General features: G+C 38.4%; 1 protein-coding gene across 1 annotated transcript in view; it reads left to right on the plus strand.

Annotated features, from left to right (window-relative positions):
- The window catches only part of LOC145991610 (DNA repair protein Ku80-like), a 49550-nt gene that overhangs the window by 14554 nt on the left and 9320 nt on the right, over positions 1-25676 (plus strand). The window contains exons 3-11 of the mRNA XM_083127674.1: positions 7256-7500; positions 7855-7977; positions 9384-9546; positions 11413-11553; positions 13234-13402; positions 17562-17701; positions 20398-20535; positions 21246-21394; positions 22171-22437. Of these exons, the coding sequence (XP_082983800.1) occupies positions 7256-7500; positions 7855-7977; positions 9384-9546; positions 11413-11553; positions 13234-13402; positions 17562-17701; positions 20398-20535; positions 21246-21394; positions 22171-22437 (1535 nt within the window). The remainder of the gene's footprint in view (positions 1-7255; positions 7501-7854; positions 7978-9383; positions 9547-11412; positions 11554-13233; positions 13403-17561; positions 17702-20397; positions 20536-21245; positions 21395-22170; positions 22438-25676) is intronic.

The raw sequence follows: 25676 nt of genomic DNA on the forward strand, positions 1-25676 counted from the left end.
GCAACACTGTGCAAGTGGTATAATTGGAAACACCTGAACTTTGGTATTATTTACTGGAAATATGAAAATTGCACTCTGCCTCATTTGGTATCTATTGCGGACATACGAAATACGTGCAGTGCAGAATGTCCGTAATATGGAAGTTTCCAATAATCATATCCCAAGTCAACTGGAAGTTGTAAGTGGAAAGTAATCTCAAGGGATCAATCAGTTTTACATTGACAGTGATGATTGTCAATTTAGTTAACTGAAAACACTCATTTGTACGTCGCAAATGCAGTGTGAATACGTTGCACAGTTGCTGAATCCAGAGTGTAGGTTCTCCCAGTAAATGTGCCAGGTGGTGAAATCCTGAGCAAAATGTCAGTGTGTGGAATCCAACATGAATCTTCCTTGCTCGGCCATGTAAAACTCTGTGCAGGTCCATGAGGGTGCATAAATTTGACACGATATTCACTGTTGTCATGAGACACTTCTGTAATGATCCCCAACCACCACTCCGAATTGTACACACAAGCAACGTATGATGAACTGTGTAGCATTATTTTACCTTGTGTTACCGGCACGTTGGAAACTTCTGTAGATATCACACTAACTTCAGTTCTTGTAGTCATGCTGGATATGTGAGATGTAAGCATGCGTGTTTTGGTTAGTGGTATGAAACAATGAAGACTTCTTGTTCCTTCAATGCGAGTTGCTTGAGCAAATCGTGGCTTTAACTTGTCTGTTTGCTGTTCAATTTCCTTAGAGCTGACATAGAAAACCTGAATGTTCTTGATTGTAGATGCAAATTCACATAGTTGCATAGGAGTTAGAATATGATTGTTGTATGGTCTTTGTATGCTTGCCCTAGTTGCCAACCGTTTCACTGTGGCTCCTACACCATCAGAAGGTCCCTTCCCATGACAACTAGCAAAAAAGTGCCACTCTGCTTTCAAACCGAAATCCTCCTCATGATGACAGAGATTTATAAATTTTTCCTGTTCTTGTATTGTGCAGAAGATCCATCACTGAAATACACAATTTTCCGTATAGCTGGGAATCTGTTTCTGAGAATTGAGAGAACTTCTTGTTGAAAGGAATAAAAGGATGCTGTGTCATGAATCAGGTGATCACTTACAGCACACAGAGAAACTGTAATTCATTCCGCACATAGGCAACAAAAGGATGAAGTGTGGCTTGAGAATTTTCCCAGTGAAATCCTTGCACAGCGTCTTGGGCTACAAAAGCATAATTCTCTGAGAAATCTACTAGAAGGATGCACTCATCATCGGCAAGCGATGATTTCCTTGTCGACAGAAAGTGGCTTTGTGCAGAGGATATAAAATGGTGCCTGGTTAAGGCTGGAATTCTTTCAAGGAAAGTAGCAATGAATTCTTCTATTGTTTGTACGACTGATGTGAGTGTGCTCCTGTCTGTAGTGACCCACTGTTTGTATGTTATTTCCTCATGTTCTGCACACACATTTTCTAGGTACTCCTGCACTTCGTAGCTCCCTGAGCAGTTTGTACATTCACCAAACATACACTCCATATTTGATATATCACAAACACATTTCTCCATTATAGTAAGAAGTTTGACATGGGGTTGAACAGAGTGCAGCATGAGCTTCATATTCTGGTGTATGATGCATACACACACACTATGAGTTCCACCTGCTCCTGGAAGAACACACCATTTTGGACGTAATTCGGCAAATTTTGAGAACCCCACTTGCAAGTTTGGATGTTCATTTTTAAACAATGCATACAACTCTTTTAAATTGCACATTACCAGACGCTTTTGTTTATGCACCCTTCCTCCGTCAACCTTCACAGAAATGATATCTTTCTTTCCTGCACATATTCGGCTGTTTTCATCATTCTCATAAAACTTGCGGCAAGCATCAATGGTATCCCCATTCAGAGCAATGCCAGTCTTTGGTGAAGGCAGTGCCAGTATTCCTTTCTCAGCTTTCAGTTTTTTGGCTGTTCGTACCATGTACTCAGTAGTGTTGAAATATTCTTTAACCTTTGTTGTTTGCCAACTATGAGGGGTAAGTGTGAGTATTTGAAGCTGTTCAGCTCTTGAAGACTTGATGAATTTCTGCTGAAGTTCTGACATGAGAAGGTTTAGGTCATGTTCGGCACGAGTTTTTGTAGCCTCTGCAGATTCTTCTGACTCTTCAGGGATATGTAAAACTGCTGCAACATGCTTTGTGACACAAGATTGTATTTGTTTCATTTTTGCTTTTCCATACCTTTTCCTCTTCTCTTTGTTCACATGAGTAAGTGTCTTCATGGGAGATACTTGTATTTCATGCAGACTTGAATTCAGTCTCTTCAATGGACTAGCACTGCTGTCTGGGACATAATCACTGTCATTTACCTCATCAACATTACCCAAATCTTCAGGCTGGTATGGTGTTTCTTTCACGCGTGTCTCACATTTTCCACACAATTTTTGCCCAGGAATCAGTTTACCACCATATATCCTTGCTGTTTCTACAGTAATTGTCCTTAATGACTTCTTACAAGGACCCTTGTGATAGGAAAGTGGGTCGCAACAATGAGAACCAAATATGTGAGAATATTTTTGCAAGTAAACCTTTGCATGATGGAAACAAATGTTATCTACACTACCTACTCTAAATTTCAACAGTTCTTGATCTAAACCTGGCAGGGTGCTTACCAATACAGTTCCTGTTTTTGGTGTGTAGTGATGTAGGTGACAAGCACTGTCTGTCTTCAAGCCTACACTGCACTGCACTGAGGGTTCATGTGGCACACAGCCCTGAGGCAATGCCATGTCTGTGTTTATTTCACTTTGAGTTATCACACACAGTTTGTACAAGTACAGTTTGTTAACAAGTCTTACTGTTATTCACACTAAATAATTGAAAAACACCACTGCTCTCACCAAAATATTACGGTACACCACCAGAAGCCAGCCTCATATCACACAATAGATTTGGCGGGAAAACAAAAGAGTCCTGAAATTCACATGAAACAAATGAGTATCAAAATGCACAATTGTTTCACAATTAACTTTTTTGTTTTGGAATATACTCTTTTTACAGGTGTGAGTGCATGGGTCGAGGTACAGCAACCTGAAATATTTGAAAGGAAAACTCAATTACGCATTATATGTGAAAGCAGATATTAGCAGAACGGCAGTACACATAATTCAGTATTCTATGAAAATGGTTCAGAGTGCAATCATGAAATTTCTCCTGAGGAACATGTTGGAATAGTACAATATTTTACTGCCACTCATTTCTTCTTGATATCTTTCCCTCATATGGAACTTTGCACCCAAAAAGAGTGCTTTTTTTAGCTTTTTCATATTTTTAACATACATGACACACTTTTAAGCAAGAAGGAAATATATTGCAGTCTTCCTTTTTAGTGTGGAGACCCCACACTTTGGGAACTGTTCTTGTGAGAACTATGAAGATTGCACTTTCTTTCCTTCCACTTTAAAATATGACATAGATTTCCACATATATGTGTGGAAAGTTGCTTTTTCAGTTATGAAAAAGACAACCACAAATTAATATAGTTGTCACCAAACTTAACTTTTTTTCATTGTATATATTTCCTTTACATAATACAACAACTAGAAATCATATGTCATTTATTTTCGTTACGCTACAAGCATTTATCTTGTACCTTCGCACTGTACGTTACCACGTCACTACACACTGAGACGGTAACTTTAATCAGTCCTGTAGCCCAAACTAATGACCGTAGACATAAATAATTTTACAGTTTTCCATAATACCCTCAGACATACATTTGTGCAAAATTTTATTAAAATTGGAGATGTAGTGGCGACTACCATTTCGGTGATTTGCCATGGAATGACCCAATAGTAAGTGTATCAGAGTTAATTACACAGACAGTTAGTCAATAATATGGCAAATTTTCTTAGCAATGATTTGTAAATTTAAAAAAATGTAATAATATCCTCTTCATTTTATTATATTAATATATTTAAAATATAATAAAATATATTTAAATGTTGGGCACGTGTCCTACATGTAGTAATATTAAAGAAATTGAACATCTTGGAAGTACTACCACACCCTTTAGATGAAGATTTGCAGTGGTATGAATGGGTTAATGATGAATCCGGACAAGTTGTTAAAGCATTGCATGAAGGTTCAACTGAAGATGCTTTGCAAGCTTTAAAGAATAAACTGCAACACTTTCTTCTTCATTGTTTTGTGAAAGGGAAACAAAGTAGCTATTTTGAAAAGGCTAAAAGTGAATTGGTTTCAGATAATGTGCATGTTCTCCAGGTTGACTTCAGTGAAAATTTTAGTGTTGTTCATCAAGATGAGGTACAAAGTGCACATTGGGGAGGTGACCAAGTAACAATTTATACTGCAGTCGCATACACAGCATCAGGTGTTATTTCATATGCAATTATTTCAGATCACATGCAACATGATAAATTTGCAGTTCATGCATTCAATCAAAAACTGCTTGAAGATCTAAAATCAAAATTCCCTCATCTTAAAGTAGTCGAATTTTTTTCAGATGGTACAAGTCAGCACTTCAAACAGCACTATACATTAGCCAACATAACCTTTAGCAAGGAGGACTGTGGTTTTGTTTTAAAATGACATTTTTTCTGTACATCGCATGGAAAGGGAGCAGTTGATGGTGTGGGTGGATTGTTAAAGCATCATGTGTGGCAGAAAGTGAAGGCTAGGCAAGCTCATGTTAATGATTGTTTATCTTTCATCGAATGTGCTCAGTCAATAAACAGAAAAGTTAATATCATGTATGTTTCCACAGAGGAGGTAAATAATCATGAAAAGTTGGAACGAAGGTGGACAGGAATTAAAGCCATTCCTAACACACATCAAGTTCGTTGTTGTTCATTGTTGGTCAGAATGTGCTGGAAATAGGTTTGTTGTCTGAAGATAGTGGCAAAATGTTTCGTTTCACATTACCTGAAGATCAAGCTCCAAAGAAAGAACAAACACATTAGTGGAGAGAATCAATCAACCCAATGACAGAATCACATCTGTTTCCTTTGAACAATGGATTGTTGTTCAGTTTGAATCTGAACGTGGGCATTCACATAAGTTTATTGGACAAGTTGTCATTGAACAACATGAAAAGAGTGTGATTGTGAAGTTCCTTAAGAAGGTAGGAAAGCAGTTTGTTTGGCCAGAAAAAGATTATGTTAGTGAAATTGATATTTCCCAGGTAGAATCTGTATTATAAAGAGCCAGACACCAACCTTCAAGAGAAATTAACTTTCAAAGACATTAAACCAGAACCTTTTGACTGAGTTTTGTCATATGTTTCATTTTCACTTTAATTATTCCCAAAGTGTTAGTATGAAACCATTTTGCTCAATCATGTTTGTGTATTGTTTCCTATTTTTGTGATATAAAGAGAAAAGTTACGTCTGTAACACACAAGTGTTACGTCCGAAACATTTGAATGGCACTGTAATAACATTTACAACAATTGAGTACTTTTACCATTAACTTCATAAAAGTTCAATCTTTAATCATTGTTTGTATGTGAGAAGTTTCTATATTCAATTCCTAATCTCACAGAAATATTACAATTACAACATGAAGATGTACTTTCTATTATTTTCTAAGTTACGTCCATAACAATATGCTTTTTTTATCTGCATGCCGAGAATAATTACAACTTGAATTTCATAAATATGACAGTGTAAACTTATGTCAATATGAAATATTTGTGAGAAAATCAAAGCTTTTCTTTAATTAGTTTAGAAAATACATCACCTCAAACTTTCAAATTGTTACGTCCGTAACTATGGAATTGCCCGTATGTATTATGTATTAATGTTTTCTAATTTTCATATGTCAAAAATTCGCCGTAAACATGGTTAAGTGGTAGAAAAGGCTAGAAAGCCTTAACTTCGCCATGATAAACAAGATGCAATAAATAAATAAAAATAAACTGTACAAATAGATCATATCCATCCTTATACACACACATAGTTTAAAAATTCCTAGGACACAAACTTAACCTTCTATATAAACACTGCCAACCACGTGTGTACACACAATATATTGGTTGGATGTAATAACACTTAATACTGAAAGGAAATAAATAATAACAAATACGTATGTGCATATGTAATATACAAGATCACTAAAAATACATGGCAAACTGCCAGGGTTAGATCTAATTTGGTACTTGTCTGATAAGGCCCGAACACCTCTCACTCGTTTATTTCCTTAATTTTAGCATTGATACTTACATATTCTGCATTGCGGAAGATTCTTTAAGGTGAAGTTATGCCTTTTTCCATAAAATAGTGTCAACTTTTCATATTACAAGTCATTATTTGTCTTCCTTGTTATGCTTGTGTAACAGACAATATGGCATGCAGTCGTGCTTGTGTTTTGTTGATTTGGAGTGGGTATGCAGTGTTTCAACCTTCTTAACCGAAAAATACCTACTTTCGTATTTATTATGTCATCATAAACCATTGACGGATAGCCCCAAAAACCATTCATGATAGCCTCAAAAACCATTCACGATAGCCCCAAAAACCATCCACGGTAGCCCATGAACCATTGACGGATAGCCCCAAAAACCATTCTCGATAGCCCCACGGACCATTTCCGGCAAGGTTAGGTTTGGTTAGCTTAGGTAAGCATAGTTAAAAAAATATTTAAAAAAATTCTCGTAAAAAAAGGCATGTTTGTTAACACTGCCGAGACCACGTGACTTTCAACGCTCGCGCCATCTGCACGTACATAATGGAAACAACGGCCTAATGTTACAGAAGATGCAAGTTCCTTACGTAAAAACTGATTATTTATTGTTCTGCAGCATTCTATGGTGAAGTTTTTAGTTTCCGCGAAAGAAAATACCTCGAAGAACCTCGACAATGATACAGAAAGTAATTTTAGTAAGTAGTTTTTCCTGTAAATTTGAAGAAATCCGTTCGGGCGATATCAGACAGTTACCCTAATTTCTTATGATAATTTGTTGGTTCATAGAAACAACATTACATTGAGGTAACTTTGATGATGTATTCTTTCTTTTCTTGTTACGATTGTTCTACAGGATTTGTTATGGAAAATTAACTACTGCTGTACTCTCAATAGTACATAAGATAACAATAATTAACCTTATCCGTGGATGCTTTAGCAACATGAATCTGACTCAAAGAATCTGTTGCTAATTTTGAATCTGTTCTTTCAGTTCTTAGAATCTGTTCTTACAGTTCTTAGAATCCGTTGCTAATTTTGAATCTGTTCTTTCAGCTCTTCTCTAATTCCAAGGATGAAATTGCATTGATATTACTTGGTTCTGAAAATACAGCGAACAGCTTGGCTTCAGAGGATGAGTCCGATGGCGAGTATCAGCATATTAGCATTGGATTTCAACTCAGCACTGCTAATTGGAAGATGATAGAATTTGTGGAGGAACAGAATGGTAGTGATGTTCCTAATGCTGACTGGATTGACGCTGTTGTAGTCGCATTACAGTTTCTCAAAGATGAAATTAAGTGAGTGCTTACCTGTTGAAGTTTCACAATCATTATTATCATTAACTAAGTAACTAATTCTGTAGCCTGTAGCCACTATGTGCCAGGTATCGAACCTGGGACCCCTTGATTACAAGGTGACAATGTTACCATTACACCAACAGGGAGGCCTCCATATATGTTTGTGATTGTCTCCATTTCATCTTATCATGACCCATTCCTATAGCTGGGATTAGCCAAAATGGCATAAAAGTGACATTAAATAAGCTTAGAATTGTTTTCATATGTACAAATGCTGTAAATTTGCAGTGAATATTATACTTCATAAGGCTTCAGTTGTTTCCAATTTAAACCTCATTTCTTCCTTCATTTTAGGGGAAGCGAGTATGCAGAGAAGAAAATTGTCCTCTTTACTGATTTTGCAACGCATGTGTCAGATGACCAACTAGATGTTATCATAAAGGGAATGAAGAAGTTAGGTGTCGAGTTGGATGTGATGTAAGTATGTCTTATTTATACATTTTGTGTCTTAAAGAAATGAGTCAGAGTTCTTGTTCGATCTGAGGATCAGAAAAATGTTGCAACATTGTGTGAAATTATTCCCGAGCTATATTCTCCTGCACATCTGTTGATAGACTTCTCCAGGAAATAACTCTTGCTCTCTATCTCTCTCTCTATCGTTGGGAGACTTCTCCAGGAAATAACTCTCTCTCTCTCACCCCCCCCCACTCCACCCACATGTTCACTCTTTTTTTTTGTTTCCAAATCAACCATCATGTTGGCAGATTTACTGATTGCTTAAACTTTTTACTTCTGTCGAAGTAGGGAAATCATGTCTGTTATAAAAATGCATTCTTTCTGGCTGACAACTATGTGTCAATATTGAAAACTTTAAAAAAATTGAGGTTATGTGCAATCAAGGCAAGAAAGGAAAGTAAAAATATTATTTTCATGAGAATTTTACTTTTTGAATGAACTTAGAGATATAAATTACTTTTTCAATTTATTGTGGCTATTTTTTTTGCTATTGGTGCCTATGTTCCACATTATAAATGCCTTTTGCCTGCTATTTTTAATAAAGAACTCGTAAGATATGGGATGAGAATAAATAAATAACAATAAAACAAAGACCATGACAATAGCAAGAGAAGAGGTAGAGGATAAGGTATACCTTGAAAATCAAGAATTAGAATGGGTCAATAGCTTCAAATATCTGGGAACGATACTACAGCAAGATGGTAAAATAGGCAACGAAATTAACAGCAGAATACAAGTAGCAAGATGCTTATTTAATGCCTTGAAGAGAAACTGCTTCAATAAAAAGGAAATAACAAAGTCAACAAGACTAGCAGTGTATAGAACCATATACATACCCATGATTCTGCACAGCTGCAAGTCCTGGACATTGACATCAAAACACCGAAGTAAATTGCATAGTATGGCAATGATATTCTTGTGTAAGATAGAAGTTAAAACAAGAAGAGATCGAGTGAGAAATCAAACCATAAGAAATTGTTTCTCCCTTAGTAGAGAAAATAGAACAACCAACTAAGGTGGTCTGGTCATGTGAAGAGAATGGCTGGAATGCACGTAGCCAAAGCGGTCTACGAAGTAAAAATGCAGTGGACAAGACCAAGAGGATGACCTAGAAAAGTGTGAGAAGATGATGTAAAGAGAGCTGTGGAAGTAAGGGGCAGTGACTGGGAAGAAGTGCAAGGACAGGGACAGATGGTGATCATTCTGGAAAACCTCTACACCACAAGGTAGAAGAGGACGGATTAAGTAAGTATTTTAACCAAAATAAATGCCACCACTTCTGGGCTCTAGTGATTTTTAACTTAGAATCCTCGTTTAAAAAATGGTCATGTTAGAAGCGATTGAAAGCATGTATTTCTTTCATGCAGTGGACCTGATGTGATCCCCAAAACAGATGTTGACGAGAGTGATGATTCTGACATGGAGGGTCAGAACCATAAAGAGAATGGTGCGACTGGTACTGCTGGAAGGAAACCAAAGACTGAGGTGCAGGAGGCTGGGGAGGCGCTTGCCGCAAGAATGGTTACAGAGGTTAGTGTTCACGTATGTAAAATTAACTAGGGAGAATATTAATCGGTGCTCTATATCGGTAGCAGTCAATATTTTTTTTTAAATTTCAAACAGTATTTATATTGCAGTATACAGAAAGTTCCAAAGTACGCCACTTTTACGCATACACTCATAAGCAAACATCTTAAAGTAAAGGAGAAAATGAACATAAGAATAAAGTACAAAACGTTTGACAAGGATAAGAAAAGACATAAAAGCCTAAACAGTAAAATAAAATATCCAATACCTAAGACATATGTCAAACAACAGAGAATCCAAACAAAACATGTATACATTCAGCCATTCTTGGTAACATTATACCAAGTTATCATGTAAAATTGACTTCCTCCCATTACACTTATGCGTATTGGTGTATCAGTTTATTGGCAAATTTGGTAAAATTACCGGTAACTTTACTGGTCCAATATATCTACAAATATTTTATAATTAGTGCAGTATTCTGCCATTTTGTTGTAATTATTATGGGTGTGTTTTCAGTCTTTATGTGCGTAAATTTCACTTACGTGATACTCGCATACATTTGCCACTTGTATTTTTCCTCACTTTTTCTGTACTTCACAGAGAGTGAGTTATTCTGGAATTTACATACTGATATTTTCCTTAACCCGGTCTTGAAAGCCAGAAAACTGCAGTGATGTTTTTTTCTGCAGTTTGTGGATAATCACAAGCTTAAGGATGAATGGAGATTAGGTGAAATTGACGATGGGAGATCCATAAAGGATCATCCATGGCCAGACTACAAACCTTGAGCCTTCAGTAGCAAGATTATGAGTTAACCAGTCACTGAAGCTGCAGATGCTATCCTGAAGAGTAAATTATAATTTTTGTCAGTGACTAAGGAACATAAGCTAACCTCTGTGGTGCACCACTAAGAATGGCCACAAAATCCGAATTTCAAATTATCCAATATCCATTTCGGACGCAACAGATTATCTGGATAGTAGATTTGATGAAGGATTTGTAGAAAATGTGCAATGTGAAATATGAAAATTATGAATAAAAGATTATGCGAATAGCACGTAAAGCTGATAAACGATAGAACTGTTGAATAATTTGGATAATCCAAATATTGGATATCTGAATAATCCGTAGATCAGATTATCCGTATTTGGCCATCCCTAATGCATAGGTATCTGCTCACAAGTGTCACATCTGCATCTGCCACTGTCCTTGTGATAAATTATACACAGCAGAATTTTCCCCCAGTAATGTCCTAGGTGAGGAAGGAAGGGTTAAAGCACCCGGAAGATGGTGCTGATCACAGCACCTTTTCTAGACCCAAGATCAAAAATATATGGAATTGCACCTCCAAGCCCCCGATGTGCCTTCATGGCAAGCTGCAATACCAAGGGGATGACTTTTTTTGTGCTGCTGTAAAATAATAATAATAATCTCTGGTGTAACAACCTGTGCCTACCTACCGACTGCTGGCCTCTCTCCCACCAGAGATGGGAGATCATCCAACCAGTTACAACTGACGTGTGGTCAGCACGACGAACCTCCTGCCGTTGAAGTTTTTCTATGATCGGGTTACGCTACTCATTCGTAGCTCCCCAATTTCCTCACAATGGTGGGGGCCCACCGGTTCCATACACAGGCCGAAATCTCGGGAGAAAAGCTGTTACGTTTCCTCCAGGAAACTCGAGAGACAAAGGCTTGTACCTTAGGCCGCACAGCACGGCTGTAAGTGGAAGACAATTGTTGTTCATAATTATAATGTGAAAAACTGTGTTTATTTTAGCTCTGAAACAGGTGTAGCCAAGTTACATATGTCATGTCATTATAATCTTGCAGCAAGTACTGTAAAAAATTATCTCTTTTTCTCAGCTGAAAGGTATTATCTGCAGTTTTGACGATGCCATCCCTCAGTTGATATTTTTCCAAAAAAGACCTGTTAAGCCAGCACCCTGGAATGTTGTTATGGAAATTGGATCAGAAATAAAGATACCAATAACAGGTTATAAGAAGGCAAGTATATAGTCTGTTGTTACTTTTCATGGTTTTAGAATTATTACAGAATTGTAGTCACTGTGAAACAAAGGGCCATAGATAAAGCATTATGTTTGTTAACCCGTTAATGTATTCAATTTGTTATTTACCACTATCATACTGAACAGAGACTAGGGGTGTAAGTGCTGACTTTCCGGTAAGGCATCCAAAACTCAATCTCACTTCTCATAAAACACCTAGGTAAACTGTTCCTTGTAGGCACCTGGACCCATGTGCTATGATAATTCTTTGTGTGCTTTTAAATTAGGTAGTTCTCAGAGACCAGGCATGTAGCCAGGGGAAGGGCTAAGGTGGCTGAAGCCTTCCCCAAAATCCTACAAATATCTCATTTACATAGTGTATGGTAATTCATTTTACTTCCTTAGCGGGAATATACATTAGATCGAAAAAAAAATTAATGTATAACAGAGGAATCAGGTTATACTTTTATATTCTACCTTTTAATCCAAAGAATAAATGGATCTACAGCTCTCAAAATGTATAGCTTTCTTTGTGAACTGTACAAAATGTAAGAAAAATAATGGACAAGAGTTGTGTTGGATATTCACTCATACATAGGATCAAGTAGCAAGGTCTCTCAATTTTATATAATAATAATTATATTTATTATTGTCATGATTATTTCTACTAATCAAATTTTATCCTCTACAAATATTTCTGGCGATTCCTGTGTTGATAAGGGATGAGCCCCCTCCCCCCCAAAAAAAAACCCTAGCTACGGGCCTGTCGGAGACAGTATAGTTGTAGTTCTTGTTAAGTAATGAATGAATGAATGAATTGGTTTTAAAAAAATGCTTTTTGTTTTCTTCATAGCGTATGTGCTCTTACTATGAAAATCAACCAATCAATTAACAGAGATTAAAATAGCAGAACAAGAAAAATATTTTACACTGTCTGCAATGGAAGATATTATGTCAGTAGACTTGGTATCAAATCTGTTAAGGTGGCTGTTATAAAATTGTATTACCACAGGGTGATTCAAAATTGTGAAACTGCCTATATAATTTCTACAGATATCACTGTACGTGAATTGAGCCATATGCAATATCTAGGGAGATCAACTACTTCATCTTTGATGCATGTTACATGCCCCATCTACTATCTGGGATTCAAGTTAATTGTTTTCAATTCAAGGGGCATGTGACATGTCAGAGTCATGTGAAATTTTCTGCCAGATTGAATTATTCTCTTTACATTTGGGTACACTCTCTGTGGAATTGTCTCTTGTCACTTTTACCATAGCAGGAACTGTTGCCTTTGAAGCACTGTTGATGGCAACAGTGCTTATTTCTCCCAGCGAACAGCAAAGAATAAAACAGCATGTGCAAAAAAAATCAGGCAAAAATAGGACTGACTCTGTAGCTCAGTTGGTGGAGCAATAACACAGTATACCAGACACCCAGGTTTGAGTCCTGGCTGAGTCTGCCCGGTGTCATAGTGATAATGTCGTCATCTTGTAATCAAGGTGTCCCAGGCTCGATACCCAGTGGAGGGACATTGCACACTGGTTCAGATCCCACTTTAAACAGCAGGTCCAGTCCTGATCAGCCTATCTGTGCATAAAGTAGACTTAAAAGAACAATTCATTTCATGGTCATTTTTCGCTGCAATTTCTTCATAGTAAATTATTGTTTCCAGATTACAGAAGCAACCTTGCCATCTTGGAAGAATATGATTGCCTTAGATGATGTTGCATATATAGAGAAAGAGAGATCATATTTCAGGCGTGATGAGAATCAGACCGCAGTTGAGAAGGAGGATGTAATATCCGGTTTCCGCTTTGGGTCCACGTTGGTCCCTTTTTCAGGTATGTTCTTGTGAGGAAATCATTTGCATTGTTATTTTCTTTCAGTATTGTGTACCCTGGCTTAGTGACAAAAGTAGGTAGATCATGCCAAATGTGTGCATGATCCTCAGAAATGAGTATCGGAAATAAATTCCGGTCCTGACTTCAGGAAATGATTTTCCACGACTTTTCTGGATCTTGAACTGTTGGGAAATTTCAAATGGTTGTGTCTTGAAAGTGCTTCATTCTCGATGTTTCCTGCAGTATATAATTGTCTGAAACTTTTTGGAAATGGTAACAGTGTGTAGATTTCAAGATTTTCATAGTTTTGAGAAATGAGCATCAGTCAGTTGTGTGACCATGAACAGTTGTTTCATGTGAAATGATGAATATTTTTAAACAAAATTATGGTAGATTGGTATGGTATAGTTGTAACGTAAAAATAATATCATATTGTGTTAAATTTCGAATTACAATTTTCTGGTCTGTATCTGTATTGGCTGGAATTGGTAAGAGCAGGGGTGTCCGGTCACCATGGCACCTGAACATTTTCGCCAGCTGCCTGAATTTTAAATTCAGTTTTAATTTTCTTATTATTTTAAGTTCACATACAGAAATTTGTTTGTGTGTTTCCCTACCATGTGTATCATCAGTAAATGAGAATAATAAACATGTCATTATTAATTTTTGCACTGTTGCTAGCCAAATTTTAAAATCTGCAGCATTACGTTAGGATCAGCCATATATTATAATGTATTGCATAGTTATTCATGCCGCTACCAGTTGAGCCTTCTTTAGGAATGCCACTCTGGTGCAAACATTACTTTTAATCCAATCTTGTGTTAATTAATAAATTAAATGTTCTAAAATAAATACGGAGAAACTAGTACTCACTTTTATCCGCGAAGCTGTTTTTTCTTCTTTTTCGATTAATTTCAGTGGCCACTGCCACCATCCTCGTTGGAACTTGCTGCGCTGTTGCTTGGCGTGCGTCTTTTGTTCGTAGTTCTCTGGCTGCCGTTAGGTACGCTGTGCATCTTGGTGCGTCGTCTGCTATTTTCGGGCGATAACTGCTGCAGTAGTGGAATCCAAGTGTGGTGCGCTTGCCCGCTATCGATGTTTAGTTCGTGCGGGAAGTGCATTATGGCGTGCGTTTTCTTGATTTTGGTGTCTATGAGCGTGTGGGCAGTGTGTTTGACTCGAACCTTTTGAATTTTATGGTTATTGTATTTGATATGTTTAGCAAGACCAGTAGTGGGTTGGGCTTTTTTCGCATCTGCTAGGCGCTGTTAGATTCTTTCATTGACAGATCTGATGGACCTGCCGATGTAATGAGCCTTGCATTCACACTCTGCATCGTATACACCTGGGTTGTCAAGGGGGGAGAGGAAGTACCGTTTGTGCTTGTTCAGTTTATCAGTTATTTTGGAGTTGGGTTTGTGCGCTACTTTGATGCCAAATGGGAGAAGGGCTTTGGCTATGCGGTTGGAAGTGGTGGGATGGTAGGGGAAGGCAAACCATTTATATTGGTCGCTGGGGGTTGCTTGTGGCTGGGTTGCTTGTGGATGGGTTGATTGTGGTAGGTTAGGGTGTCTGACCTGTATTTCCGCCTTACTGCACCAAGTGGAAAGTGCAGTAAGGCGGAAATACAGGTCAGACACCCTAACCTACCACAATCAACCCATCCACAAGCAACCCAGCCACAAGCAACCCCCAGCGACCAATATAAATGGTTTGCCTTCCCCTACCATCCCACCACTTCCAACCGCATAGCCAAAGCCCTTCTCCCATTTGGCATCAAAGTAGCGCACAAACCCAACTCCAAAATAACTGATAAACTGAACAAGCACAAACGGTACTTCCTCTCCCCCCTTGACAACCCAGGTGTATACGATGCAGAGTGTGAATGCAAGGCTCATTACATCGGCAGGTCCATCAGATCTGTCAATGAAAGAATCTAACAGCGCCTAGCAGATGCGAAAAAAGCCCAACCCACTACTGGTCTTGCTAAACATATCAAATACAATAACCATAAAATTCAAAAGGTTCGAGTCAAACACACTGCCCACACGCTCATAGACACCAAAATCAAGAAAACGCACGCCATAATGCACTTCCCGCACGAACTAAACATCGATAGCGGGCAAGCGCACCACACTTGGATTCCACTACTGCAGCAGTTATCGCCCGAAAATAGCAGACGACACACCAAGATGCACAGCGTACCTAACGGCAGCCAGAGAACTACGAACAAAAGACGCACGCCAAGCAACAGCGCAACAAGTTCCAACGAGGATGGTGGCAGTGGCCACTGAAATTAATCGAAAAAGAAGAAAAAACAGCTTCGCGGATAAAAGTGAGTACTAGTTTCTCTGTATTTATATACTACCGCGTCTCTCTTTTCCCAATTATGAATAAATGTTCTAAGATCACATTTCAGAGCTTATCTTTAATTGGATTCATGACTTTCTTAGCCCATGTTTCGGGGGGACGAAGCTGGCTCCTGCTGGTGCTTGGTTTTGTCTGCCACCCCTGGGTAAGAGTGTCGTCAGTGGTATCTTTATTGGCTTAAAATAGTATATTATACTATATATTATGATAAGCTTGGCCTTAATTATACACTGCTCCACAAAACTTAAGCAACTCGAACGAAGTAGGACTAAATGAAAAGAGAAGTCAATTCACCAAGTTTAATGAACATAAGGAAGGTACAGATGCACAATGCAACACAAATGAACACCAACAATGCAGATATGGTGTAAGGGTGTCCAGTAAGTTAAACACCACTATAACTCTACATGAAAAGCTTGCATCTGAGAGGGCACAGGCTGTCAATACGGTGTGTAACCACCTCGAACAGACACACAGGCATGACATCTGGCCTCCATTCTGTGGATCAGAGTGGCTATCAAGTCTTGAGGAAGACGGGACCATTCCTCTAAGCGGGCTGTCTGCAGTTCAGGAATTGTTCTGGTGGTGGATTGCGCTGCACTATTCTTCACCTAAGAGCATCTTAAACATACTCGATTGGATTAAGATCCAGCGAGTATGCAGGACATTCAATATGGGCAATGTCTTCTGTCTCCAGATAATCGGACACAATATATGCACGTTGTGGGCGTGCATTTTCATCCATAAAAAGTAAGTTTGGACCAAATGCTCCATGGATGTTGCGAACACGTGAATGGAGAATTACATCCCGATAACGTTGTGCCGTCCAAGTTCCATGTTCCACAATATGGAGGTCAGTTTTCCTATCCAGCATGATACCACCCCACACCATGATGGAACCACCTCCAATGGACAGCCTTTCAACAATGAACTTAGGGTGATATCGTGTTCCTGGCTCTCTCCACACGAATATCGGACCAGAATCAGACGATAGGCTGTATCGAGACTCATCAGAGAACATTAGTCGTGCAAACTGGTCTCTCCCCATTTGACATGTTCCTGACACCATGTGTATTGCACACGTTTGTGCTCCCGTTTCAATGGCACACACAGCACAGGCCTCCTGGCATACAGTCCTGCTTTATTCAGCCGCCTACGAACAGTTTGACGACTAACACGTCGTCCCTTAGCTTGAAACAAATCATTTGCCAGTTGAGAGCAGGACTCTTGGAGGTTACGGCTGGCAGTGATTGTGAGAAATCGGTCATCAGCTGCTGATGTCGTCCTCGGATGGCCTCCTTCATGATGTCTACTGAGAGTAGGACCATTTTGGAAATAAAGCCACAACTTTACACGACACTTTTATTCACATTGAATTCACGTGCCACTTCCACTTGGGACCGACCCATTTCCAGTCGTCCAATTATTCGACCTCGATCAACGTCACTCAAATGATGTCTACGATTCTTTTCAAGGTGTCTACACTTGATATCCCACTCACAAACCACCACTTCACTTCTTGAGGACTGGGACAATACTAGGATGTGGTTTGCGCTGGCAGGCACAAGCTGTTAATCTTGGTTTATAAGGTGCTGCTGACGCATTATAGAGGGCACTCGCACTGCCTGTGCTTCCTTATGTTTGTACATGTCTCATACAAGTATTGAATGGGCACCACATCTCACCTATCCCATGTTGTACAGAGTTGCTTAAGTTTTGTGGAGCAGTGTATATAATCTAGATTTGATGTCTAATTTCAGTTAATCCTACATGTCCTCCTTTTTTTTAGATGAAGATAAAGAAAATATGAGTTACGTATCAGGAGAGAGAGGGCTAAAGGTTCTGGGATTTACAAAGGCCGGAAACATTCCTCGGCATTTAATTGTTGGTGCTGGAGTTCTCTATGTAGTTCCAAGAAAAGATCATGAAGTAAGATTTATTTTTTTATGTATATATTTCCGTTCTTTGCTATGGAAAAAATATATAGCGTGATTTTTTGGTGCAAGACCTGGAAAATATGAATATCCCAGCTTGTTGAAATTGTACAAATATGAAATATGTATTAAAAAGAACATTAGTAACCCATGGCACAACAGCCCATGAGGGCCATGGCCTACCTACCGACTGCCAGCCTCACTCCTGCCTGCCGAGGTGGGAGATATCCAACCAGTTACAGGGTGATGTGTGGTCAGCACGACAAACCCCCAGTCGTTGTTATAGGTTTCCATGACTGGGTTACGCTACTAATTCGTAGCTCCCCAATTTCCTCACAGTGATGGGTGGCCACCGGTGCGATACATTGGCCGAAATCTCAGGAGAAACATTGTTAGTCTTCACCCAGGAGGCTCGAATCTGCATGTGTCCCGTAGCCTGAGCCCAAAAGTCTGATGCCTTAGACCATATGGCCATGGAGCAGGACAAGAAAGTACCTTATACTTCGATAAAGGAAAGCTGACAGTAAGTAACAATGTAGCACTTAATCACCCGGATTAATGCAAGGATGCCACACCTCGCATGAAACCAAGGCTGAAATCGAAAGTGTTTTTGAAGACTGCTTAATTTATCTAACACCAGCTGACTTTTCCATGTGTGGTGCCTTAAAAGGAAAAATGTTTGCCAAGAAGCCTCGTGGCATACTGGAACTGAAAATGAACATTTAAAACGAAGTCGCCGCAATCTGCCTGGACAGTGGTGGTGGACATTTTCAACACCTTCTGTAATATGGGTATGTTTATTGTGAATCAAGCTATATATTCTTAAATGTATGTTGTAAATCAAATAATTTTGAGATATTCACATTTTCCAGGGTCTTGTAGCGAAAGAAGTACCCTGTATAATATGCCTCTCATAAAAGTAAATTTTTTTTAAAAAAAAAATCCCAACACTATTCTGCAAATTGTAGCTTATTGTTTATAAAAATACTACATTTATTTTTTTAGAATTTTGGGTTGGTGGTATGAATTTAAATGTACACCTGTTGTCTTATATTTTGTTATGTAATCATTACTTGTTATACTTTGCTACCATTGGCAATCAACCAAGAAATCTACATTTTTTAAGTAACGTATTTTGTCAAATAACACCAACTTAAGAACCTTATGAAAAACAAAGTAAACCAATCTTCGAAACATTTTGAACCTCTAGTTTGATAGTATCAATATGTGCAGTGTTTCATAATTTAATAATATTATTTTGACTCTATTACTTATGTTTGCTGAACTATTGTCTGGAATTTGCTTCTGATTTAATATAAAAGGACCTTGTTTTACAAATTAGGCCATGGTTGCCTGTGCTTGAAAAAGACACTGCTTGAAAGCATTAGGGTCAATGGGAATGTGGCATTAAGCTCTGCTTTAACCACAGTCTTACATGTTGCCTTCCAGTTGTCACATATCACTTCACTGTGAAATCTCCCTTGCTTTCTTAAATATTTTTTGCCTATAAAATCTTTTCTATAATTAATATTATTTCCATTATCTACAAATACAGGGGAACATCGATTGCATATTTTTCAGAGATGTAAAAATCTTGGTGAAAGTTCCAAAGCTACCAGAAAGATTAAGTGTAGAAACACAACATAAAATTGTGGATTCCACCTATGTTTTCATTGTTTCAGTGCACTCATCTCCTGTAGAGCAACCACAAGCAATAGAACCTTCGGCTAGAAGCCTTCACGCACCTTTCCCGTCATCCATTTAACTCAGGCCATTAGGAAGCCTTCGTAGATTTTTTTTAGGGTGTGGTTCCACTATAGCATATATGCATTGCGCTGCAACACAATCTTAATAAGGTTACAATTAAGCCATACATTATTTCTTTAAACATTAATGCACAGTGTATATGTATATTTTCACCCCTGCATCTTACATTGGAAACTTACCAACCTCGTTCCCTTCCTTTAAAGTATTATACAGGGTGTTTCACATGCTTGCGGCCCCTAATTTTCGCTTGTAAAAATCAAACTATTGGTCATATTGTAATGAAATTTACTACGGACATACCTTGGTGTATGAGAAGCATGGTGATGTCATTGGAGATGGTGCCCCATTCTATCTAGTCCTTGCTTTGGCATGTGTGTGTGTCTGGGCGATTTTACCGTTAAATGCCAATTGTGTGCTTTCAGTCTTGCCCCTCCTGTTGCGATGCACCTGATAGTGGTTCGTGTTTGTTGGGTTCGGTTAAAAGTTCATGCTTATAATCAGTGGTTTATGATTACAGTACAGTAACAAAGAAGTACAGTTATGAATCGGTATGCAGTGGAACAGTGTGTGTGTGTGTCATTTGCACATACTGGAAAACTTGAGGCCATAAAGGCATGCCAGCGACAATTTATTGCACAGTTTGGGGTCCGTAAACCACCTTCAAAGTCTTCCATTCAATATTTGGTGAAGAAACTAGAAACAACGTACGTAGGCATGCATTTTATGCTAATTGCGACCACTTCCAACATTCGCTGTGACATCACCATGTTTCTCATACACCAAGGTATTCTGTAGCAAATGTCATTACATTATGACCAATAGTTTGATTTTTATAAGTGAAAATCAGGGGCCTGAGAGGGAGTGAAACATCCTGTACTTCCATGATTGAAAATATGTGACTTTTTTTTTACTTCCATGCATTAGCAAGCTGCAATTTTACTGTCGTCCTTGATAAGAGCTCTCATGGATCTTGACATGGTGGCCGTCGCACGCAAAGTGTATTCTAAAAACAGTAGTCCTGTTTTGGGTGCCATGTTCCCAGAAGTTACTGATGAATTTGAGGTAAGTGTAATTTGTTATTAGTGATTGAATTTTCATGATTATTTTTAACCCATTTTTTTCATGTCTAAGTTAATCTAAACATACTCATGCCTCAGGAAAAGATAATCATTGTAGCAAATTGATATACTGAAATGGAATACTCACTTATCTGTGCCAACCTTTGTCCCAGAATGGTAAAACACAGCATGGTACGATGCCAGGGGTCCTGGGTTTGAATCCGAGCCTAGGTATGGCTGTTCTTTGTGAATGTCCCTTCATCATGTAATCTCTCATCCTTATCTTCACGATTAGCCAAAAGTGGCAGAAAGCGAAGTAAAATAACCAATCACTTATCCGTGAAACTGTTTTTTATGATGTTCTATTCAATTCAATCTCCGCTGCTACCATCCTCTTGCAACTTGTGATGTTGTTTAACGAGCTTCAGTTTAGTAGAATATCATAAGAACTAGTTTCATTGATAAGCGAGCACTTTATTTCAGTACAATTTGTTATGACTTGTCCATCAGTAACTAATTCAAGTTTCCCACTGACTTAGAAATCCTAGAATTTCTGTAAAAATCAGATAAATCAACTTTAACACGTGAAATGCAGACAGTTATGAGAAATGTTTCGTACAAATAGATATACTGTAGTTGCATCACGAATATACGGATACATGTGGTGGTATGAGTGGTACTTTGCTAGAATTTTTAATGTCTGATATTTTTCAGTGCCTTGTTTTTGTGGAGCTGCCATATTCAGAGGATTTACGACACATTAGATTCCCATCCTTAAATACAGAGAAGAATAAACCAACAGAAGAACAGTTGAATGCTGTTGATATGTTGATTGACAACATGGACTTGATGACAGCTATAGCGTAAGTACAGTACCTTTATTTTTGTTGCAAGCTGTAAGGTAAAGTTCCCTGTACGTATATCGCCATACCATGAAGGCACATTTAGGAGATGATGTGGGGGTTCTAATACTCGATATCAGCCATTTTGGAGGTGATGTGATTAATACTATCCTCTAGGTACCCATTTATTTTAGGTTGGGTAAACCCCAGAGCCTCTTTACGCAAAGACAAAGCTGGAAAAGTTGCAAGTTGTCTTTCTGTTTAATTTGTGGCTGAGTGGCTATAACACAGGTGATCATCCTCTGCAGGGGACCCTCATGAGTGCAAGAGCAAGAGCATGCTGTGAGGGTGAGGGAGGTTGATTGAAAATCACCAGCGCTGGTTTTAAAAGGTTCATGCTGTATTGTGTGAATGTATGATGGCTGTTCACATCAAAACCAGAATTTGCTTCAGTAAGTACAGTGGAACCCTGATTTTACGTTCTCGCATTATACGTTTTCCCGCCTAATATATTTAGCCATTCAGGCCAAGGCTAAAGGCTGTGTTAAATAATATGGCGTTCACCTTAATCTTATGTTTGCCCTAACTCCCGTTTCCCACTATATACGTTTTCCAAGCTAAAGGCACCAGTCTTTACATTTGCGACAAAGTAAAAGATGGAAAATAGAACATCATTTCTGGTTCTGATCAAAAGATACCTAACTTTTATTAGGCTTAATACCTTCAAGTACATCCTTCCTCTCCAAAAAGTGATTGTTCATAAACTTTCCTGTTAATGATATTTGATTCTATTTCAGAGATGAAGACGAAGAGCCCTCTGAAGCATTCGATCCAACGATGATTCCAAACCCGTACTTTCAGCACCTGTTCCGTTGCATGACTCATCGTGTCTTGCACCCAGGTGAGAAGCTGCCAGACCCGGAGGAGAACATTCTGCAGTTGCTCAGTCCACTGCCTGGTATGTCAGCTGCATGTAGAACTTATGTGGAACAAATTAGAACTCTGTTTCCATTGGAAGAAATTATACATAAAGACAAGAAAGGAGCAGCTGATATTTTCAAAGAGTAAGTTTTTTTATTTATTTATTTATTTATTTATTTCCAGTTATGGGGTTTTACTGCTATTTCATATCTTGATATCTTGGAGAATAAGCATTTTCTTTGAAATAAAGGAGATAGCAGAACTGAGCAAATACTAATGCAATTTCTGATATAATTGCCTGCATATGCTGAAACTTAAATATTGTATCCATTTAAAGTTGTTCAGAAATGGTATAATGTAAGTGTCTTATTTCTAAAATATAAATCTGCCATATACAGTGAAACCTCGAGTTTATGTTTTTCAGGCGACCAAGCTGAAAAAATGTAAAATGTGGGAAAATGTAAAATCGAGGAACATTTTGACATGTTGAGGTCATCAAGAATGAATGTATAATGCGGGGAAATGTAAAACTGGGGAGTGTAAAATCAGTGTTTCACTGTATTCATAGATTTACATGTGAAATAATCAGAATATTGAAATCGGAAGGAAAAAAAAGCATTTCTGGCCAGTAGACTTACCACTGATGACGATAATATTTGCAATAATATTTTCCGATATGAAAAGAGAATAAACTAATTATAGGTAATTTTGGATAAGGCAGAATTTACACCCACATGCCACCATTTCACTAACTAGCTGAAGTCCAGTTTTGGCAAGTACTTACTTTTTACTAAAACTTTCGCCACATCATGTGGCTTCTTCAGGAGTTAAGACAAGAATAGTCAAAGTTTAAAACAGAGAAAGGTTAGTTGAGTTAAAAAGGTTAAAATTGAATGTAAAAGACAATGCAGAGTTCCCTGTCACTGCTTCCTGCTACATCTCAGCTGGCAACTGACTGTCTTATTCAATATTGCTGCCTGGCTGATAGGAAATAAGCATGGCTGCACTTCCTGTTGGCCATTAGTTTACTGTTTTATGATTGTCATTTCTTTTTCTGGATTCCACACAAAAACACTGCATTTTTTGTTTGTAGTTCTTTCCAATAATAATTGCCATCCCTTTTATGATGATCATTTAAGTTTTCTGATGTTTTTACAGAGGTTGGTCGCTTTATATCCGACCATTTTTGATTCGGTGCTGCCACCTGGTGTATCATGCTGGAACTATGGGTCTGCTGGCGGGAGCAGTGTTGTGTCTGACCTTGTAGGTGCGTGAGTGTTGGTAGTGAATGTTATCAAATGGCGCCGAAAATCAACCGGTATTGGGAGGGTTACGTAATGGCCCTTTTCCATCCTAAGCTTTCATACGTACGCATTCTGAAACAGTGTCTGGAGAATGGGTTAACACTCGGGGTGACTACTGCGAAAGCTATTGTGGCCCGTTACACACAACAGGCTCTCCTTGCGAAACATTCACCCACGAACACCACCAGGAGAAGGGCTGCAAACAAAGTGTCACCTGTAGTGCGAAGGGGGATCCGTCGATTGGCGTGCCAAGAAAATCCCCCGACTCAACATGATATGGCCCACAGATTTCACCTCGTACCGTCAACTGTGAACAAAACAATTCGCAAGCGCCTCAGGTTCAAGTGTGTGCGGAAGGCCCGTGTACACCACCTTCTACCGCGTCACATTGACGAACGTAAGACGAACTTCAGGAAACTGTATGAAAAGTACCTGGCGGGTTCCAAATGGAAGAAAGTTGTCACAATGGATGAATCACATGTCCATCTCACTGCTGGTGGTCACATTCAGCCGATCGCATACCGTGACATTGATGGCAAGCGGCGCAGCAACTTTGTTCGTCAGTGCAGGGAAAGTTTCCCTCGTGACTTTATGGTTGTGACGGGATTCGGATATGAGGGTAAGTTGATGATACGCAAGGTGGACAAAAACGTGAAGGTGAATGCCAGATACTTCCAAGACTCCATTCTGACACCTATCTATCGGAGAGACATCCCACAATTGTATGGAATGAATGGACGCGAACCAGGTGATGATCCATATGGACAAGGCTTCGAGTCATACCGCCAGAACATCACTACGTTTTTATCAGGAAATGGCAGAGGAATTAGGAATTCGTGTCATTTCGTGTGAAGACATTCCTGTGAAAAGCCCAGATGCCAGTCCAATGGATTTTTGCACATTTGGACTGTTGAAACGACGTCTCCAACATCGTCGCCCGCTCACCCTGGATGGTCTATGGAAAGCTTGCAGGGAGGATTGGGACATAATTCCCATGCCTGTCCTGCGCCGGAGCTTGCTGCAATGGAAACTGCGATGCCGGGCGATAGTCCACAATGCTGGGGGTCCAATAGAACATGATTGGTGGTGGCAGCATGGTATCTGAATACCCGTCAAAAATGGTCGGATATAAAGCGAACAACCTTACTGTACAATAGCATATGACACTCTTACAATGAGTTCCATTGGTCCTTTTGCACTTTTGATAAATTTGATACCTTCCTGGCTTCATTTTTTTTTATATTCAAATAAATATTTTGGTAAACCTTATTTTTGTTTGCATGAAATCGATTATCAATAGGACTCGGAAGTTGATGACCTAAAAAATGTCAAAAAATGATCTTGAAATTATTGAAAAATTGACCCAAAAATAATTTTTGCTGAGGAAATGAAATCTGAATATTTTTTATGAATTTCAATAGAGTAATTGCATAATTTTATAAAACCTGTTGTTTAGTGATTTAATTACTGAAGCAAAGGGAAAAAAAATAAAGTAAGTGCTAATCTAGTTTTACTTCTAAGGTTACATCAAAATACACTTAAAAGTGTTTCTGTGGGTCTTCCATGATACAGTAGTCTGACAGCATCTGAAAATACAGTTGTGTTTCGCTTGCATCAGGTTATATTTTTTATATTGTGACTAAATGTACTTTAAAACCAGAGATTTAAGCGATAATTGTGGCCCCCAACAAGAGAACCTCCAAGTAGGCTTCACCAAAGCATTTTAAATTTGCTGTCGGAAAAATTAATTTAATTTAATTCATTGCCAAACATTTCAGTTAAAAATAATATTGTGCTTTTTCGTTAACTGTATTTTCAATCAATGGCAAACTTGCTAAAAGAACCATCTCAGGAAATTTAAATATGTAAGTTATGGCAGAAAAGGTATTCAAAATTCACGAAACAAGAGGGAAGCAGAAAGTAAACCTAAAAAAAGAATTAATGCGACAAAGACTGCAAAGGATACTGAAAAGTGACCCAAAGGCCCAAAATGGCCAAAAAATGCAAAATAAAAACAATGTTTTCTGGTTCTAACTGAAGGGAAACGGGCTGATAAATCAGGTTTAGCATTCTTCTTA

This window comes from Lepisma saccharinum, chromosome 8 (assembly GCF_977018435.1).
Source record: "Lepisma saccharinum chromosome 8, izLepSacc3.1, whole genome shotgun sequence".
NCBI classification, from domain to species: Eukaryota; Metazoa; Arthropoda; class Insecta; order Zygentoma; family Lepismatidae; genus Lepisma; species Lepisma saccharinum.